Genomic DNA, 16834 nt, shown 5'->3' on the forward strand with positions numbered 1-16834 from the left:
ATATCTGACTTTCCACAACCAATATTCACAATGACTTTTGGTTTCCGCAATGGCCGTGCCAGAAACCGACTGATCGTGGTATCGACCAGGCGCATCCGCAGATAATAGAGGCGGTTGATCAACGTAGAGCGTCTTTGGAACTTCTTCACAAAGAAGCGGAAGTATTGGATTTCGTTAGGGAAGTATATCCGCTCAACATTCCGCTTAGAAACAAGGTCGAATGCATTTTTCTTAAGGACAGTATACAAATACGATGTCAGCAAGGCAGGCTCTTGTTTAGGTAGAAAAAGAAAAGAAAAAGGAAGGATAGACAGCGTTTCTTACATCCATTGTGCTAAGTTGCCTTCTATCGCAAGGTTTTCTGATAGTTTCTGATAGTCTGTTGTTTTAGAATTGTGACTGCAATGGTGGTAGTTTCTTCTTCCGTCCTTTTTTGACTAAATTGTGCGTGTACAGTTTCTGCTGTCTCTGTTCCAGTTCTTGTTTGAGAATACTTCAAACGATGTTTGGTCCTGACGGGGTGGCCTTGCCGATGGAGGAGGTTGTCTCCTCACGTGCGCCTTCTATTTCGGCCAGTTAACTGGCGCAGCGTATATACGGTCTTCCACTAAGTCCCACCTGTAGCCCATTTATGAGCCCCGCAGCCAGCCTTCCCAATTCTAATGGTGCATTACATCGCCCTGAAGCTCGTTTTCTCGACAATAGTAAGCTCTGGCACATCTTCCGTCTTCACCGCGGGCAACCTTGTGATATTGTTATCAACCAAACCCCATACAGCTCCGGTCCCCTCTATTGTGCCACTCTTCGTTTATCGCGGCGTCTTTGCCGTCGCAAACAGGCATCGCCTCTTTCGGCCAAAATGTCCGTCCCCGCGCTCAACTTTGTGACGTTCAACCAGGACCACAGCTGCCTGGCTGTGGGCACATCCAAGGGCTTCCGCATCTACCACACCGATCCCTTCTCGAAAATATTCAGCAGTTATGACGGTAGTGTGTCCATCATCGAAATGCTCTTTTCGACGTCACTCGTGGCCATGGTTCTGTCACCTCGGCATTTGGTGATTCAGAACACTAAAGTGAGTTATCTAACCTTTGGAGAAAAGATTATATAGCTGGTCGGTCTCTGACATGACACAGCGCGCCTCCGTCATATGCGAGCTTACATTTCCGTCTGCCGTTCTCGCCGTGCGGCTCAATCGGAAACGTCTCGCCGTCGTTCTTGAAGACGAGATTTACCTCTACGACATAGCGAACATGAGCCTCTTGTACACCATCGCAACATCTCCAAACCCCAGTGCCATATGTTGCCTTTCTCCATCCTCCGACAACTGCTATATCGCATACCCTCTCCCCAAACCCCGCGAGGACCGCGACGAGAAACGTCCTTCGCATGCTCCGCCACTGTCGTCATATATTGCTCCAACATCTGGCGAGGTCCTCATCTTTGACGCAATCACGCTTAAGGCCGTCAATGTCATTGAGGCTCATCGTTCACCCTTGTCCTGCATTGCAATCAACGGCGACGGCACGTTGTTGGCGACAGCGTCTGAGACTGGTACCATCATCCGCGTGTTCAGCGTCCCCAAGGGCCAGAAACTCTACCAGTTTCGCCGTGGCACATACCCGTCCACGATATACAGCATGTCCTTTAACCAGGACTCTTCCCTGTTGTGTGTTTCCTCAACGTCGGACACCGTTCATATTTTCCGCCTTGGGGGCCCACAAGGTACCCTGGGCGACGGCCTAGGAGGCGCACCCACCGGCGCAGCGGCTTATGCTGGTGTCACGGATTTTGGCTCATCACAACAAGGCCTCTGGGGCCGTTCGCGCAGCCACGACAGTTTTAACGAATCTCCCAGCAGTACTGCCGGCTCGCCGCAGAACGAGTCCTCCGATGTAGCTGGCAGCAGTGCCAACCGAGATGGAACCGTATCCGGACAAAGACGACAAAGCGGCTCGTTTGGAAGCATGTTACGAAGATCGTCCCAAATCATGGGCCGTAGCGTTGCAGGAGTCGTCGGTTCCTACCTTCCACAGACAGTAACTGAAATTTGGGAGCCACTACGAGACTTTGCGTTTATCAAAATCCCACGGTCTGGTGCAACAGCCACTCCATCCAAGGCGACTCCGTCAGGACCTTCTTTCAACACCGGCGCTGGGAGCTTGAACTATTCTGGTGGGCCACTACGAAGCGTGGTGGCGATGAGCAGCAACAGCCCCCAGATTATGGTTGTCACAAGCGACGGGGGATTCAATGTTTTCAATATCAATATGGAAACCGGCGGTGAAGGATATCTGGCTGACCATTTCTCGTAAGTGAACTTGGCACACACGAAGCAACGTGCCCAAGTTGATGTGCTAACGATCTACCGTTAGAATTTTGGACCGTGACGACAAGCTTGAGGCATCTGCCTATAGCGCATAACTTTTGGATGGAGTGCTTCCTCGTCCTGGAATTACGAATGCATATTCAGTTGGAGTTCGTTTGCTTGTTAAAGTAACTGCCTTTTCTTTTTCATCCTTTTTATACGCTTTTTCGCCTTGCTTCTCTTTATTTCTCTCCCGTCCCTGCCATTTCTGTTATTTTACCCCCAGTTACTCTGTCGCTCAACAAGCACGATAGTAGAGAACTGGGTTGCCCATCTTTCTTGCATTTTACCGGTGTTACCTCAAAATGGGCTTTTTGGGATTGGCTTCGTTTTGATGCCCTTTTTATGTTTTAAAGATTGGTTCCTTAAGAGCCGCTGAGTCTCCTTTTCGGTGAACATTGACATTTAATTTTAATAATCCTCAAAATCGGACAACGCGTTTTTCCTATTTCAACAAACAATCCGATTTCCATTCCATAGTAAGTATCCGTTGGGCGCCTTACTATTATCCATACGCGATATGTACCAGAAGAGGGAAATCATAAATCAAACCACATTCTCAAAGCAAAAGCAAACCGAGAAACTCGTCATAACACATAAACCGTAATAGTTTTGGAATCAAAACGCTGGACAGCACCGCACCAATCATGTCTTCTTCTGCCACAATATTCTTGGCATGCTCCTTGCCCATATCTTGCATAAAATAGTAGTGAAAAGCAAGTTTCATCGAACGTAAGGCTGGTTCATCAGTGCCACCTCGCGTGCGATTTCGCCCCATTCGAGCTCTCTCCTGATACCAGCTTTGCAACTGTGGGCAGTGGTGTCACCTATCATCTGGTTCTGCCGAAGCATTTCCTCCCATTTGAGAAGCTCGTAGGCAAACCGGAGATGCGGCTGGATTATGACGTTCAAGCGTCGTGCACGCACAAAACAATATGCTCTAGGCAACGACAGCTTCATTGACCGCATGACTTCTGCGATACAAATCGTTGCACTTCTCGATACGCCAACGCGGCAGTGAACAAGCGTTGCGGTGCCCTTTCTGCGCCCTTGTTCTAAATTGGTATAAATTTTCAGTATAAAGTTCGATGGAGGTTGAATCATTCTGGATCTGTATATCCAGAGAAAATAAGAAAGACTCACGTATAAATTCGAGGCAACGATCAAACTCATCAGTTAGTGGATCGATTCCGTTGTCCTGCACACCTTGTACAACACAAACATTCTCTTCGCCCCAGGCTTCCAGGTCGTCATCCCGCCACATGGCCATCTCCCCGACGCTCAAGATTTGAGTTATGCCCAATGCCTTGAGGAGATCGGGGTTGTTTGCATGGTTAAGGTTTCCGAGGTACATGTAGTCTAGCACTCTGCTGGGAAACGACCCATCTAGTGCTGAGAACCATTTTGGTTGGTTTTGAAGCGAGGCTGTAATGGAATCAAGGTCTGTTTCTGCGCATAGGGGTGACTCGCATAATAACCGTGACGAAAGTGCAGTCAGAAGAGCCACATCCGTTGGATAAGCGAAAAAATTTCGTTTCTTCGTTGTGTGGAGACTGAGCCAGGCATCGTGGATCGGGCGGCCAGTGCTATAACTGAAATAGGCAAGGCCTAGCATACTTGATTCCGTGTAGCCATCTGCACAGTGAATAAGGATCTTTTTCGGTTGAGTTGCAGCTATAGCTGGTGACTCCTCTGCTTCGTCTGCCAGAGTGATATCGTGGCCGTCGTCAACGGGAGCGTTTGAAACATCCGTAAGAGCTGCAAACAGGGATGGATTTGCTGTTCCATGAGCCAAGTGGTATATCCACTTGCAAGACTCGAGGATTGCATCTGCTTCGATTTGTGACCATGTTGGGGGCAAGATGGTTCCCGATGATGGGAAGTCGAGATGTATCCTCTTTCCTGATGGAATGCCTGTTTCTGCCAAAGCACGAAGTGCACGAGGATTCAAGTGTCCCAGGTCGCTGCACTCGATCAAAACGTCGTACGAGGTTTCCTCTTCCGAATTCGGTTCGGGTGTCGGTCCGAGCCAGACATTATGTGAAATTTCGGAAGCTACCGTCATGGCATACATTTCCGAACGCTCCTGGTGGAAGAAGTCAATGACGTTGCCAGTGATGTGTCCTTCCGAATCGGCGGACACTATGTGAGGATAAAATTCCTCAAAGATGGAAAAGTCGCCTGTACAGGCAAATGTGTTGTATCTGGGGAGAGCAATTCCCTCGATGTCATGTTTGTCTCGCCAGGTTTTCTGGGCAGCAGCAATTCTCCAAGCCAATTTCCGAACAGCAGCGCTGTCGTCGCCATACACAATGATATCTGAGGTCATGGCGGTCTTGGCTGCCTGGATCTGAAAGTTCCGCACAGAGAAACCTTCTTTAGGGTCCGGGTCAAGAAACTCGGCAGCGGTGCCCGGCTGTAGAAACTCGCCGGGTGCAATGGCGCCTTTTAGGCGAGCGACTTGGAGTTGACCATCGGCCTTGACAATTGTCAGCCCGCGCAGACAGCAGGGCGTTTTTCGCATCACACGGCGGCGTTGAAAGAAAAACGCTTGTTGCATGTGGTTAACTGGATGGAGGCCGTGAAACCAAGGGAAGACAAGCGAAGGGTCTGGTAGCGGCTGGCGTGCAATATAGTCTACAGCTGCAGCGACGCCAGTTGGATCAATGTCGTATATCGCTAACCCGTCATTCTCAAAGCGAGGGTAATGGTCTGGGGGGAAGAGAAGGGACTGCCGGTAGGGACTGGACTCGTCTGGCGGTGGAGACGGCGACGGTGTCGTTGAAACAACCGGCGGACCCGGCGGGCAGACGGGTATGTGCTTGTTCGGTACTGGGCCTGCTGGCAGCGGATTGGGCTGGGCTGCTTGCCCATTCAGTGTATCGACGTCAATGTTGATAGACGAGCTCAAGGGCGGCATGCTGGAAGAGGCGCGGTGCGGCGGCATCGGCCGGGTTAGAGCGATAGTAGCCATGCCGGGCTTGTCAGAGAAGGGTATATTAAGACGAAACAATGGGCGCAGAGAGAAGCAAAGACGAAAAGGCACCAAATGAAGACAACGGTCGAGGTCGTCCACGAGGAGTAGGGGAGGGTACAGCGAAATAGTAACGATAGGCTAGGTGATAAAAGCGCAGAGAGTTGGAAAGGGAAGGCGGAAAGGGTATTTGGACAGCTTGGCAGGTTGGGAGGAGGACACAAGACGTGATAAAACGGGAAGGACGTGTCAACGGTCGCCGTTGCTACCAAAAAAGTAAGCGTGTATTCAACGACCGCGTTTATTGAGACGTATTATGAAGAAGTCATGAGGTATGCGCGCATGTTCAATCCGATGTCTTTGAAACACGACTAAGATGGATGTTCGAAGGCTGATGATAAGGGACGAGTAAACACGATTTACATGTATGATGTTCAAGGCAGCAAATGGCGATATGGAGAAAAAGCAATGAATGGTGCATGGGAATGAAGAACATACTCAACCGGTTTCCTGAAAGTCGGGAGGGAATGTCTCAAAGTACATCCCTCTTCTGGGCGGGGGCGATAATATTGAGACGAAAGACGGTAGATGGTAACAAGAAATGCAATTGGCGGCGACCGGTGGCGGCTACAATGCTCAGAGGTGTCGAGTATGTATAAAAGAGGTGTAAAAGTCCGCAGGAGACCAAAAAAAAGAAGCCGGGTCGTGGGAAACGACAAAGGTGAGGAGCAGGTCTAGCTTGGGCGGCTGCGGCACGAGACAGGGAGGAGAGTGAAACAAGAAAGAGAAGGAGAACGAGAGGAGCCGATACAGCACCAGTAGAGGCGTATCAATGCTACACAGACGAGAAGATGGGTGGCCGGGGAGCACTGGGGCACCGCTGTGGAACAGACGACGATGGCGACGAGGGCGATAGCGATAAACACAGTGGACCGACAAATGGAAACTGTGCCCGCATGGTTTGGAGTGCTAATCTTCTGATTGAAATGAATGGAGGACGATGGCGAAAATAGGAAACAGCAAGGAAGAAGGAAAGAGAGAATCTGGCGGGTTGATCGAAGACTTGAAAAGATAGAGCATAGAAGAGCGCAAGGCAAAAGGCAATGCAAGCTAGACGCGGCGGCGTGGGCGAGCGATGGTGACACGATAGAGGGTAGTAAATGGACGTACACACAGCACGATAAGGCTGAGATGGACCCAACTCGAGCGGCCTGGTGGCTGTCGATGGATGGGGTGACATATAGTGGATGGCAAGACAGGGCACGAGAAGGTGTTAGGATGATAACAACGCGCGTCGAGTGATAGTATTGTGAATGATGCGAACGATGCGAATGTTGTGAGGCGTAAGTGCAACAGACGACAGTGGCGTAGACGAAAATGCAAGACAACAGGGCACTCGATCAGCTGGACCGCCCAATTCAGTAATTCTTGAACGGCGACCAAGGCTGAGAATGCAATGAGAGAGATACCAGCACCAGAAACGCTCAGCTGGTCGCAAGGGAGGCTCAAGCCCAGAACAAATGGAGGCCTGGCCACCCCTGATAAGAGCACCAGTCAGTGTTGGCGAATCACAACTGTGGGTGCGTGGCGGTTGGCTGCACCAGCCTGCAGCGTGCGGGGTTTTTGTGCAGATCAGCCAATAGTTCGCCGCCACTGAGATCCACTGCAAAAGGCCCCGCTTCTGCGGCGGTTAAGGTCTTGGGGAAGGGCAGGATGGCGTATCTTGGCCGAGCCTCGCACACAGATGAGACCATCGGTCGCGTTTGTCACTCGAGTTTGGAATATGCATCTGCTCTTTCGACAAGTGTTATGCGGTGCTGATTGCTCTAGAGTATAGACAGGATGGTAACGTTATTATTCGAAGGGCGTTTTGATTTGCTTCCAGGAGTTTATACCCGTAAGCATTGCCAGTATCTTTTGAACCCTAGCGTCGTCTGTTTGTTTAGCATGATAATCAAGTAGCCACATATATGGAGCGCGTCGCTTATAAAAGGATATACGTCGTAAGATACAACCAGTGCATGCGGAATGAAATGAATCTTGAGGCAAGAACCAAAACACCTGGCGCGGATACCACGCCCTGTCGGGCTACATCCAAACAAAGTAAGATGCACCTGCTTTAGCTGCTCGGCGCTGTAGCAGAAGCAGATGGGACATTTTTAAGTTACGGCCACCCCCGCGAGCAGGGGGATATTGGGTCAAACAATTCATGGAATTCATTGCGTGTGAGCTTCTTACTTACTACATCGTACATATCTTATGGGGCACAAAGTCCAGGACCCCCCTGTCAAACAGTAGTCACGACCCGGTCAGATGGAGAGAGGCCAGGCCAGGCCCACCTTCCCCATACCAGGTTTGATAACGCCGCTATCTTTGCGCATCTGTTGAACCTATTTTCGGAAGGCTGTCATTGTCATCAGCGGCTCCACCCCTAACCCAAAACCTTAGGCAGCGATTGAAAACCCGTGTTAGAAGCTTACAATTACGAAGTACTGGCTCCTGCATGTTCAGGGCCTGCCCACTTGTGTCAGCAAACGTCACGACCTTTCCTGGCCCCAACTGCGACCGGCATAACCCTTTCTGTCCCTCCCCGCCCTCGCCGTCACCGAAACCATGCGGCCATCCACGGACTTCCAGGGCGTGCCGCCGTCTTCTTCAGATGTGCGGCACCTCTCACTGCGCGGCCTCGCGGTCGGCCTTGGCGTCGGCCTTGTTATATGTTGCTCGAACATGTACTTTGGGCTGCAGACGGGATTCGTGAGCACCATGTCGCTGCCGTCGAGTTTGCTCGGGTTTGGTATTTTCAAGGCGCTCTCGCGACACCTATCCTACCCATTTTCGCCCGTCGAAAATGTTCTAGTTCAGACAGTGGCTGGCAGCATGGCAATTGCTCCGCTTGGCTCCGGCTTTGTTGGCGTGCTGCCGGCTATGAATTACCTCATGAACGCAGATGAGATGGGGCCGATCAAGCTGTCACTGTTCAAAATGATAATGTGGTCGCTTGGACTCTGTTACTTCGGTGTACTGTTCGCCGTTCCACTGTATGGCCGTGTCTGCACTCCCTTCGCTCAGCCACTTTTGACCCAATACTAATCCGTCAAACCGGTGTGATTTTGCCTTCAGTCGGCGCCAGGTCATTATACGTGAGAAGCTGAAGTTTCCCAGTGGCTTTGGTGCCGCCGTCCTGATTGGTGTTCTACATGGGCGTAAGCCGAACCTCGACGGAAGCAAAATTCCCTCGGAATTTGCAAGCCTTGCTGGTGAAGACACTGTCCCGGCCCCGGCCCCGGCCCCAACGCAAGCCATTTCTTCACCTATTGCGGCTGGCTCTAGAGCTGACGATATTACGATTGGCAACAATCCTGTCTCCGAACTCGAGATACGCCGTCGTGAGGAGTGGCGGGCCAACCTACGCCTCCTCCTCGTATGCTTTCTTATTTCCGGACTTTTTACCCTTGCCACATACTTCTTTCCTGCTATCCGGGACGTGCCCATATTTGGGTCGACAGCCGCTGCCACGTGGCTCTGGACTTTCAACCCGAGCCTTGCCTACATTGGCCAGGGCGTTATCATGGGTCCGGCAACCACTATGCATATGCTTTTAGGGGCTATAATGGGCTGGGCGGTCTTGTCTCCTCTGGCAAAGTACCGCGGCTGGGCACCTGGTCCCACAGAGGATTGGGAGACGGGCAGCAAGGGATGGATTGTATGGATTTCCATTGCCATTATGCTGGCCGACGGCATTGTCAGTCTCGGTCATGTTGCCATTCGTTCTGCTCTTCAGTTTCAACCTGAGGTGCATGCAGCCATTGCAAGTCGACTGCCCTCGAGTATTTCCCAGTGGCCTTTTCAGAATAAACTTACCTCTGGCTACACAGCCATTCGAGGCTCAGATACTATACCGGAGGAGGTGTCGATACCGACGAGTCCCCTCTCTGAATTCACAACGTCTGTAGCTGGCCCAAGCGACGAAAACGAAGACGAACACCAAGGAAGTATCGACGGACAGCCCGACGATGACATCCTAGAAAGGGACGCCCCACCAGATCAACAAATTGGTGTGAAGACAGTTGCGATTGGCCTGGTTCTGTCTATTGTCTTCTGTGTTGCTTGTATTCGCATTACTTTTGGCACACTTGTGCCTTTCTATGCGACCATAATTTCTATAACGATGGCACTCGTTCTCAGTGTCATGGGCGTCAGGGCCCTCGGCGAGGTGAGATAGGCCACATCATGACTTCATTTCCCTCTTCATCTGCTCAATCTGGTCTTTTTTTCTCTAACACAATTTAGACGGATCTAAATCCTGTTTCTGGCATTTCCAAACTCACTCAGCTTTTCTTCGCGTTGATCATTCCAAGGTCACACAAAAGCAGTGTTCTTATTAACCTTGTCGCAGGTGCCGTGTCCGAAGCTGTAAGCTAAATAATTGATAATCCTCAAACGGCATTATTACTTGCCGCACAACTTACAGCAAACACTTTTCTGACATTGTACAGGGTGCTCTACAAGCAGGTGAGCTGATGCAAGACCTTAAAACCGGTCATCTCATTGGTGCCGCACCGATGGCACAGTTTTGGGGCCAGGTTATTGGAACAAGTGTTGGCGCAGTTGTCAGTGCTTTCTTGTATAAGCTTTACACATCGTCAGTTTATTAACCACCCGTCATTATTCCCATTGCCTCCCCTCGAGCCGTGTTTTTGTAATACCCTCTGGGCTGTTCTATGGATATCCGCTAACAATTTTCGCAGAGCGTACGAGATTCCCTCCAATCTTTTTCAGATACCGACCGGTTATGTGTGGATCTTTACCGCACGCCTTGTGACAGGCAAGGGCCTTCCCGCGCTGGCCGGCGAGTGGGCTATTGGCTCTGCTCTTTTTTTCGCGGCGATTACATTCTTGAGAATACGGACTGCCGAAAAATCATGGCATGCCTACATCCCTGGCGGAATCGCTGTCGCTGTCGGTACGAAACTGTTGTGTGGTGGCGCACCTTTATCTCTCCGAACCCCCCCCCTCTGTTTCCCTTTGTATATATGTGTGCGTGAAGGTGTCAAGTTCTGACGCATTTGATAGGCATGTACAACGTGCCATCGTTCACACTGGCCCGTAGCGTGGGCGGGTTGATCGCTCTATATTGGAGAATTTCTGGCCGCAACGAAACAAGAGCCATTGTGCTTGCGTCAGTAGGTCCTTTTACACCCTATGTTGGTTAGCGGTTGGCTTTTCATGACGACGTGTGCATTCTAATGACCAACTTTTAGGGATTCATCCTCGGCGAAGGCGTCTTCAGCGTTGTGAATCTGTTCTTACAAACGGCAGGTGTTCCTCATCGATAAGGATAACAAATACGAGTGTTTAGGCTTCATCGAATTGTAATCCGAGCGTGAATTCCAGGACATGTTGAAGCTCTTACTCTGAAAGAATCCTCAGGCCCCTATTCAATGACAACTCCCACTTGCGAGGCCAGTATTAATACCTAATCCATGATAAGAGTTATAGTACAGCGAATGATATGGGAGCTTGATTTGTAAATTTGCTTTTCTTTAGATACAAATATTCTATATCGTGTGTCAAACAAAATCGAAGGTTCAAGCTTTTTACAAAATCCGTTAAATCATTATTTTGTCCACTTGTCAGGACCGTAGTCAACGTGTGCTAGAAACGCAGTCCAAGATGATTCGTTATCTCAATGACCACGATTGCTGCTGCTCTTTCGCATCCCGCGTCCACATGACACGCAACGTTAAGGCGCGTGGGTTGTCGTCCGCCGTAAGAAATGAGAGCTCACCATTTATGGCGCGGCCGTCTGCCGCTGTTAAAAGCTTGGAGTGTGCCTTGTTCAAAAGCAAACACTGCATCCAGTGGGTCGCTTTACCAAACGGCCCCGTTGTGAAGGCGACGCGTTGTTTCCCTGCACCGATCCATTTCTGGGAACTGGCGTCGACAGGCTCTATCTGCACCGTGCGAGATGTGCCAAAGTAGATGTCAAACCAGACCAAGAATCCGTCCAGGGACTCGGCGTCTTTGAAAAGCTCCGATTTCCAGCTCGCGGTGAAGACGAGGTCCTCAACCTGGATGGTATGGAGGTCAAGATGCTTAAACATACTCGTCGTGCCTGCGATGGTCTTTTCCGGCATAACCAGCATCCGGGCATCGTTATAAATGCCTACCTGCATGGCCTTCATATCAAAGCCGTACACGTCTCTCCAAAACGTGATGTTGTCGCAAATGTACTCCGAGTCGCTGACTGGGGCCAAAAATAGAGAGGCGTGACTGGGCACCAGCAAGCCGTCCGGTTTCAAATACTTGTCGCGGGCGTAGAGGACACTCGGCAGCATAGCCTCGTACAGCAAAGCATATCCCATCCACTCACTGACGATGACATCCACCTTGTCGACGGGCAACGTCACCTCCTCGATAAGGCCCTTGAGGCAAGTTACCTGGTTAGCCAGGCCGTTGTGGAAGATGTTCTCTCGCGCCTTGTCGATAATTTCCGATCTATCCACTGCGACGACGAGTTTCGCACCAGCCTTGGCACAAAACATGCTCAAAATACCTGACGCAGGGCAAAAAGGTTAGAAAACAGAAATGAGAGAGCAACTCGGAATGGAGGAAAGTCATGAGAAACAGCCCAGAGGATATCATAATCCATACATGGGCCGCCTTTGCATACCTGTACCGCAGCCGATATCAAGTACTGTTTTTCCGGCGAATAAATCCTTGTTTGTATATATGAAATCGCGGTACGCGTCCGTCCTGATCGTATCCTTGAGCATGGTTTCATGAATGTCTACAAATTCGTACAGTGCGGTCAGCAGGGGCACACATTGGCAGAATGTTGTGCGCGCCGTCCCGTGAAGGGAAGTGGGTTTTTACCGCTGTGGGAGTAGGATTCGAAGTAGTAGTCCGTGCCTCCCGAGGAGGGCACTTCGCCTTCACATCTCTTCTGTGACTCCGAGGTCGCCTTCGCGTTGTCAGGTGTGTTAAATAGCTTCGCGACATTGGCACCCTTTTGCGTATCCTCGTCCATGCCCCAGCGCTGGTCAAGAGTCTTCTGGACGGCCAACCGGTAGTTCTCGAACTGTTTGGCCAAGCTTTCTAACTCGGACTGGAGTTGGTCATTTTTTTTCTGAAGATTGGTCGCCGCCGTTGTCTCAGAGTCGGCGGCGTTTTGTTTTTCACCTGCGACAGGTCGATCCTGGGATTCCGGTAGACTGTCCAGGGCTAGGATAAGGGCATCATCCTCAAGAACGGGCCGGAGATACACGTCGCTGGAAAAGTCTTCCTCTGAAATCTCGGCTGGGAGAGCAGCCTTGTCGTACACCCGCTGGCGAACTGTAAACACAGTTAGGATATCTCCTTGACGAACCCTCGTCCTTTTTGTTGGGCCTCGACCAGACTCACTGTAATTGATGAGTTTCACACTGCCGTAAAAGTCAAGACCCAGCCGATTGCGGATGGCTAGAAAGTCAAAGTTGTGCTCTTCCTTGCAGTGGGCGATCATGGAAGCAGCATCTTGGAACACACGGTCGTCTAGTAGTGAGATAACTAACTGAGGTTCCTCGTCATCCTCGGGGTTGGCGTCGAGCCACCCTTCTTCGTCCGAAGACTCGGAGCTGCTCTGGAACTCACGCTCCGACATTGTGCGTATATGAATTTATGAGAAATAGCCTGAAGCAAGAATTTATAGGAAAGGTAATATGTGGGCAACGGCTACTGGCTTGCCTGACTTTATCGCAGTTTGCAAATTTACTTATGTACTTTTTGAGCTCTTTGTGGGGAAAGGCTTGAATTTTCTTTTTTGTGAGCGAAGTAGCCAAACAGCATGCAGCCCGCCACTAGCGTCTCGACCTTCATGTATTCTGCTGCAACTTATTCCCCACCAATCTCTCTCCCTCCCTCCTTTTTTTTTTTGGAAAGCTTCTCGCCTCCCGTCCAGTCTTGGATGTCGGGGCTTTGAAATAAAAGCTTACCAAGGTACACCGGTCTTCCCAGGCTTATATTCTGAATTTTTATGTGTGATTCTCCATGTAGCGTCTAGTGATCACGTCACTTCCTATCAATTATTATTAAAGCGCATGGTACTTCGAATACAAGTATCTCAAATTATCTCAGTCAACGTCATCGTCCTTGTGGTCGTCATCTTCGTCCTCACCCTCATCCTCGTCCTCGTCTTCATCCTCGTCCTCATAGCCATCCTCATCATCGGATAATGACTCGCCATGTTGGCGTAAACGAGCCTGCAGTGAACAAGAAATAATGTCAGCGGTCAGCAGTCTATCATGGACTTGACTGAACACAGCAGAAAGGCAGAGCGATTCTTTGCAAGTCATGACAATAATAGTCAACGCACCTTGTAGCCTGCCGACTTTTCTTCGAGGTCAGCAAATACCATTAATAAGTCATCCAACTCGGTTTGCGTCGCCTTCTTTTCTTCACGGGTTGCTTGTAGTGCGTCTTCCGCCTAAAATTTCATTAGACATGTACAGTTGGAGTGTTAAAAGTGGAAGCCGCGCCCAGATGTGTGGGATGGTGGGAACGTACTTCTTTAAGCCTTTTCTCGGCGGCTTGCAGCTTCTCGCGGGTCTTAACAACGTCCTTTTCAGCGGCCTGCAGCTTCTCACGAGTGTTCATGTTATCCTCTTCAGCGGCCTCAATTATTTCCCGAAGCTCAGCTTCTTGTATGCTCGCTGCGGCCAGTTTGGTCTCGAGGTCTTTGACTTTCCTCCTTAACTCGGCGGCTACAGTCTCCATATCGTTTTTCTGCACGTTGAACTTATCGTGAGCAGCCTGAAGCTCTTGTGATTTGCTCTTGTTTGACTAACCAAATTGTCAGTTTCCAGGTTGTTGTAGATAACACATCTTCCACCTTGCCAGATATTGGCAATGCAGTGACAAACCTTTAACAAATCCACTTCCAACCGGCTCCCCGTTGCTCGAAGATCTGCCAATTGCGCCTCGAGCCGACGTTGCACGCGTGCCATCTCGGCCTGTGAGGCCTTTTGCGCTTCCTCCATTTGACGCACCAGGTCAGCCCGGCTTGTCTGGTGCTCTATGCGAGCTTGTCTGCAAGATGGAAGTTGAGGAAAATAGTTAGCTTCTGCAAGCTCGTTCCAAGAAATCTTTCGAGGCAGCTATCGCCAGCACTTACCGTAAGATTTCCTCATGCTTACGAACAGCCATATCATGTGCCGCTCTGGCTTTGCCAAGGTCAGAGAACGCTTCATCCTTCGATTTCTTGTGTTCTGCCCTCTCTTGGCCGAGAGCAATTTCCAGGGCGGATATTCTATCTTGGGCTTCGCGCAGTGTTCGGTCCTTATCCCCAAGTTCAGCACGCAGAGAGTCAACCAACTCACGAGAGATGCCCTGTTGAACTCCGTTCGACACAAACGAAATTTCCATGTTTGGGTCTTTATCAATGGCGCGCAGCAGCCTGCTGTAATTGTCTTTGAAAAAGTCGACAAAAGCGCCATCAAAAAACACATTGGGAAGCTTCTCGTCTGTCTGCGGATCCAGCCTTTGGGGTATTACCTCGAAATCACGAAGTTGTGAGTACGCTCGGAGAGTATTGAGCTTGTTGATGTACCGATCGCGGCCCATTCTCGACATCAAAATCTCGTGCAGCTTTTTCCTCGGAATTGACGAGTCCTTGGTGGAAAACTCATAGAGAACACCCAAGAGTAGAGCCGCAAGCCCTTGAATAGCAACCTCGTTGCTGGTGTTTTTGACCACCGCTTGGATCAATCCTTGTAGATTGCTCCCTTCCCCTAGAAAGTCATTGACACCCTCCAAGTCCTCGAAGAGCCATGAAAGCAGTAGCATCAAGTAGCCAATCACAACACGCTCATCGTCTCCCCTGTTCACACTGCTTAAAAGGTGTGCCGCAATAGTTTGTATGCTAGTGACAACTTCCTCGCCACTTGCCTCATCTCCCTCTGTCACAGCCATCACAAGAGCCTTGGCTCTTGGATTTTCGTTAACCAGGTGAAACATAATCACTGACGCAAACCAGTTGCGATAGGGATCGCTGGACGAAGAATCTGCCGGGGATCGCAGTAGTGTCGTTAATACATTGGCTGTCTCGTCAGCACCTGAATTGTGCCCGTCAATAGCTCGCTGCAAAAAGTGCAGTCGAGCAACCTCATGATTAAAGAAGTATGCTTTAAGACATTCACAAGCAGCCATTCGGACATCGAAAAACTGCGGCGAGGGCACACCCAAAGTTAAGTCAAGAAGACCGTCGATCACATACACCTCAGTGTGAGTGCCATTTGCATGTGCTTTTTCGTCGCTTGCTTTTGAGGCTGCGTGGTTGTTGTTTGTTGTTGGCGATGGGACGCGGAGTTGCGCAAAATTCTCTTGAAGAGTAGCATTTCCTCGAATAACTGCCGCGCATGTCGACAATGCCTAAACAAAATTTAAACTGTCAGCTGGGCTTGGCCATGGACATCGACCAGCAGGGATGGCTCTTACGCCGGTGCATGGGTGAACTCACCTCTGCACGAATTTGGTTCTCGAAGTAATCGTTGAAAGACAGCTGTAAGGCATGGTATAGAACCCCGTGCCGCCAAAACTCGGTCTGGTTCTGTACGATTCCAGTAGCACCTTGAACGAGGAATAGCCGGATCACGGCCAGTAAAGCGTATATATTTCGGTTCCGTTGTGCCAATGTCCAGTCTGCCAGCTCGCCGTCCAGGTCATTCGGAGACCCAACATCTTTCAGAAGTCGCGCAAGCTGGGCTGTGCAAAGAGATTCTCGAAACAGCGTCTGATTGTGTGCGTTGAGCCGGAGAAGGTTGGCTAGCAGAATAAGACAGTCTTCGACAGCCCTGCCGCCATCCAAGACGGCTCCTTCTTCCTCGATAATTTTGAAGAGTCGCTCAAATGCATTCTCGAATGCAACAAGTTTTTGAATCTCCGTCGAAGTTGGCGTCAGATATGTTAGCAACGCAATTGCTTCGTTGCGTATCACATCGCGCTGGTCGTCTAGAATGGCAACGAGTCGCGAGATTCCGAGAGGAGCAGTGAAAATACACTCTTCGGTTCGGTCGGTTCGGGCGGCTAGGATAGCCGAAAGAAGCTGCAAGCAGTAAAGTCGCGAGTAGAAATCGCTAGTCTCGAGGAAGTCTAGGAGCAACGTGATGTTTTCGAGCCTCTGTGTGAATTCGTCTGCAAGCCAAAGAGCAATATCGTCTGATGCTTCTAGGCTGGTTTCATTCGGGTTGAAAAGCATCAGCAAGGTCTCAAGGACCACCTTGACCGTATCTACATCCTCGCCATCTTTTGAAAGACTTCCGATCAAGCTGCGCAAGGCTCCAGAAGCTACTGATGCCGGATACTCTTTCGCAAAGCTCCGAAGGCCTAAAATCGCAGCTCGTCGGTCTTCCAAAAGAGTCGCCGAACTTAATCGGCCGCTTAAAACAGATATTGTTTCACCGACCGATTGCTTGGCCGGAGCAGTGGCAATAGAGAACATGGCGGTAGCGACA

General features: G+C 50.2%; 5 protein-coding genes across 5 annotated transcripts; 2 read left to right on the forward strand and 3 right to left on the reverse strand.

Annotated features, from left to right (window-relative positions):
- Positions 1–859: 859 nt before the first annotated feature.
- On the forward strand, positions 860–2315 carry SPBR_03728 (uncharacterized protein; the record flags this gene model as incomplete). The annotated part of the gene is made up of 2 exons (XM_040762018.1): positions 860–1075; positions 1137–2315. The coding sequence occupies 2 exons, from the start codon at positions 860–862 to the stop codon at positions 2313–2315; spliced, it is 1395 nt and encodes a 464-aa protein (XP_040623018.1).
- A 776-nt stretch (positions 2316–3091) lies between these two features.
- Positions 3092–5342, reverse strand: SPBR_09233 (uncharacterized protein; the record flags this gene model as incomplete). The annotated part of the gene is made up of 3 exons (XM_040767359.1): positions 3092–3262; positions 3591–3793; positions 3986–5342. The coding sequence occupies 3 exons, from the start codon at positions 5340–5342 to the stop codon at positions 3092–3094; spliced, it is 1731 nt and encodes a 576-aa protein (XP_040623019.1).
- A 2613-nt stretch (positions 5343–7955) lies between these two features.
- Positions 7956–9567, forward strand: SPBR_03698 (oligopeptide transporter; the record flags this gene model as incomplete). The annotated part of the gene is made up of 2 exons (XM_040761988.1): positions 7956–8383; positions 8466–9567. 2 exons carry the CDS (start codon positions 7956–7958, stop codon positions 9565–9567), a joined length of 1530 nt encoding a protein of 509 aa, XP_040623020.1.
- A 1459-nt stretch (positions 9568–11026) lies between these two features.
- SPBR_03648 (protein arginine N-methyltransferase 3) lies at positions 11027–12987 on the reverse strand (the record flags this gene model as incomplete). Its single annotated transcript, XM_040761938.1, has 4 exons — positions 11027–11901; positions 12019–12135; positions 12222–12680; positions 12750–12987. The coding sequence occupies 4 exons, from the start codon at positions 12985–12987 to the stop codon at positions 11027–11029; spliced, it is 1689 nt and encodes a 562-aa protein (XP_040623021.1).
- A 469-nt stretch (positions 12988–13456) lies between these two features.
- Positions 13457–16821, reverse strand: SPBR_03579 (Mediator of RNA polymerase II transcription subunit 6; the record flags this gene model as incomplete). Its single annotated transcript, XM_040761870.1, has 6 exons — positions 13457–13585; positions 13699–13809; positions 13890–14165; positions 14246–14411; positions 14497–15461; positions 15841–16821. The coding sequence occupies 6 exons, from the start codon at positions 16819–16821 to the stop codon at positions 13457–13459; spliced, it is 2628 nt and encodes an 875-aa protein (XP_040623022.1).
- Positions 16822–16834: the final 13 nt, after the last annotated feature.

The sequence above is a fragment of the Sporothrix brasiliensis genome (assembly GCF_000820605.1).
Source record: "Sporothrix brasiliensis 5110 chromosome Unknown Cont14, whole genome shotgun sequence".
Taxonomy (NCBI): Eukaryota; Fungi; Ascomycota; class Sordariomycetes; order Ophiostomatales; family Ophiostomataceae; genus Sporothrix; species Sporothrix brasiliensis.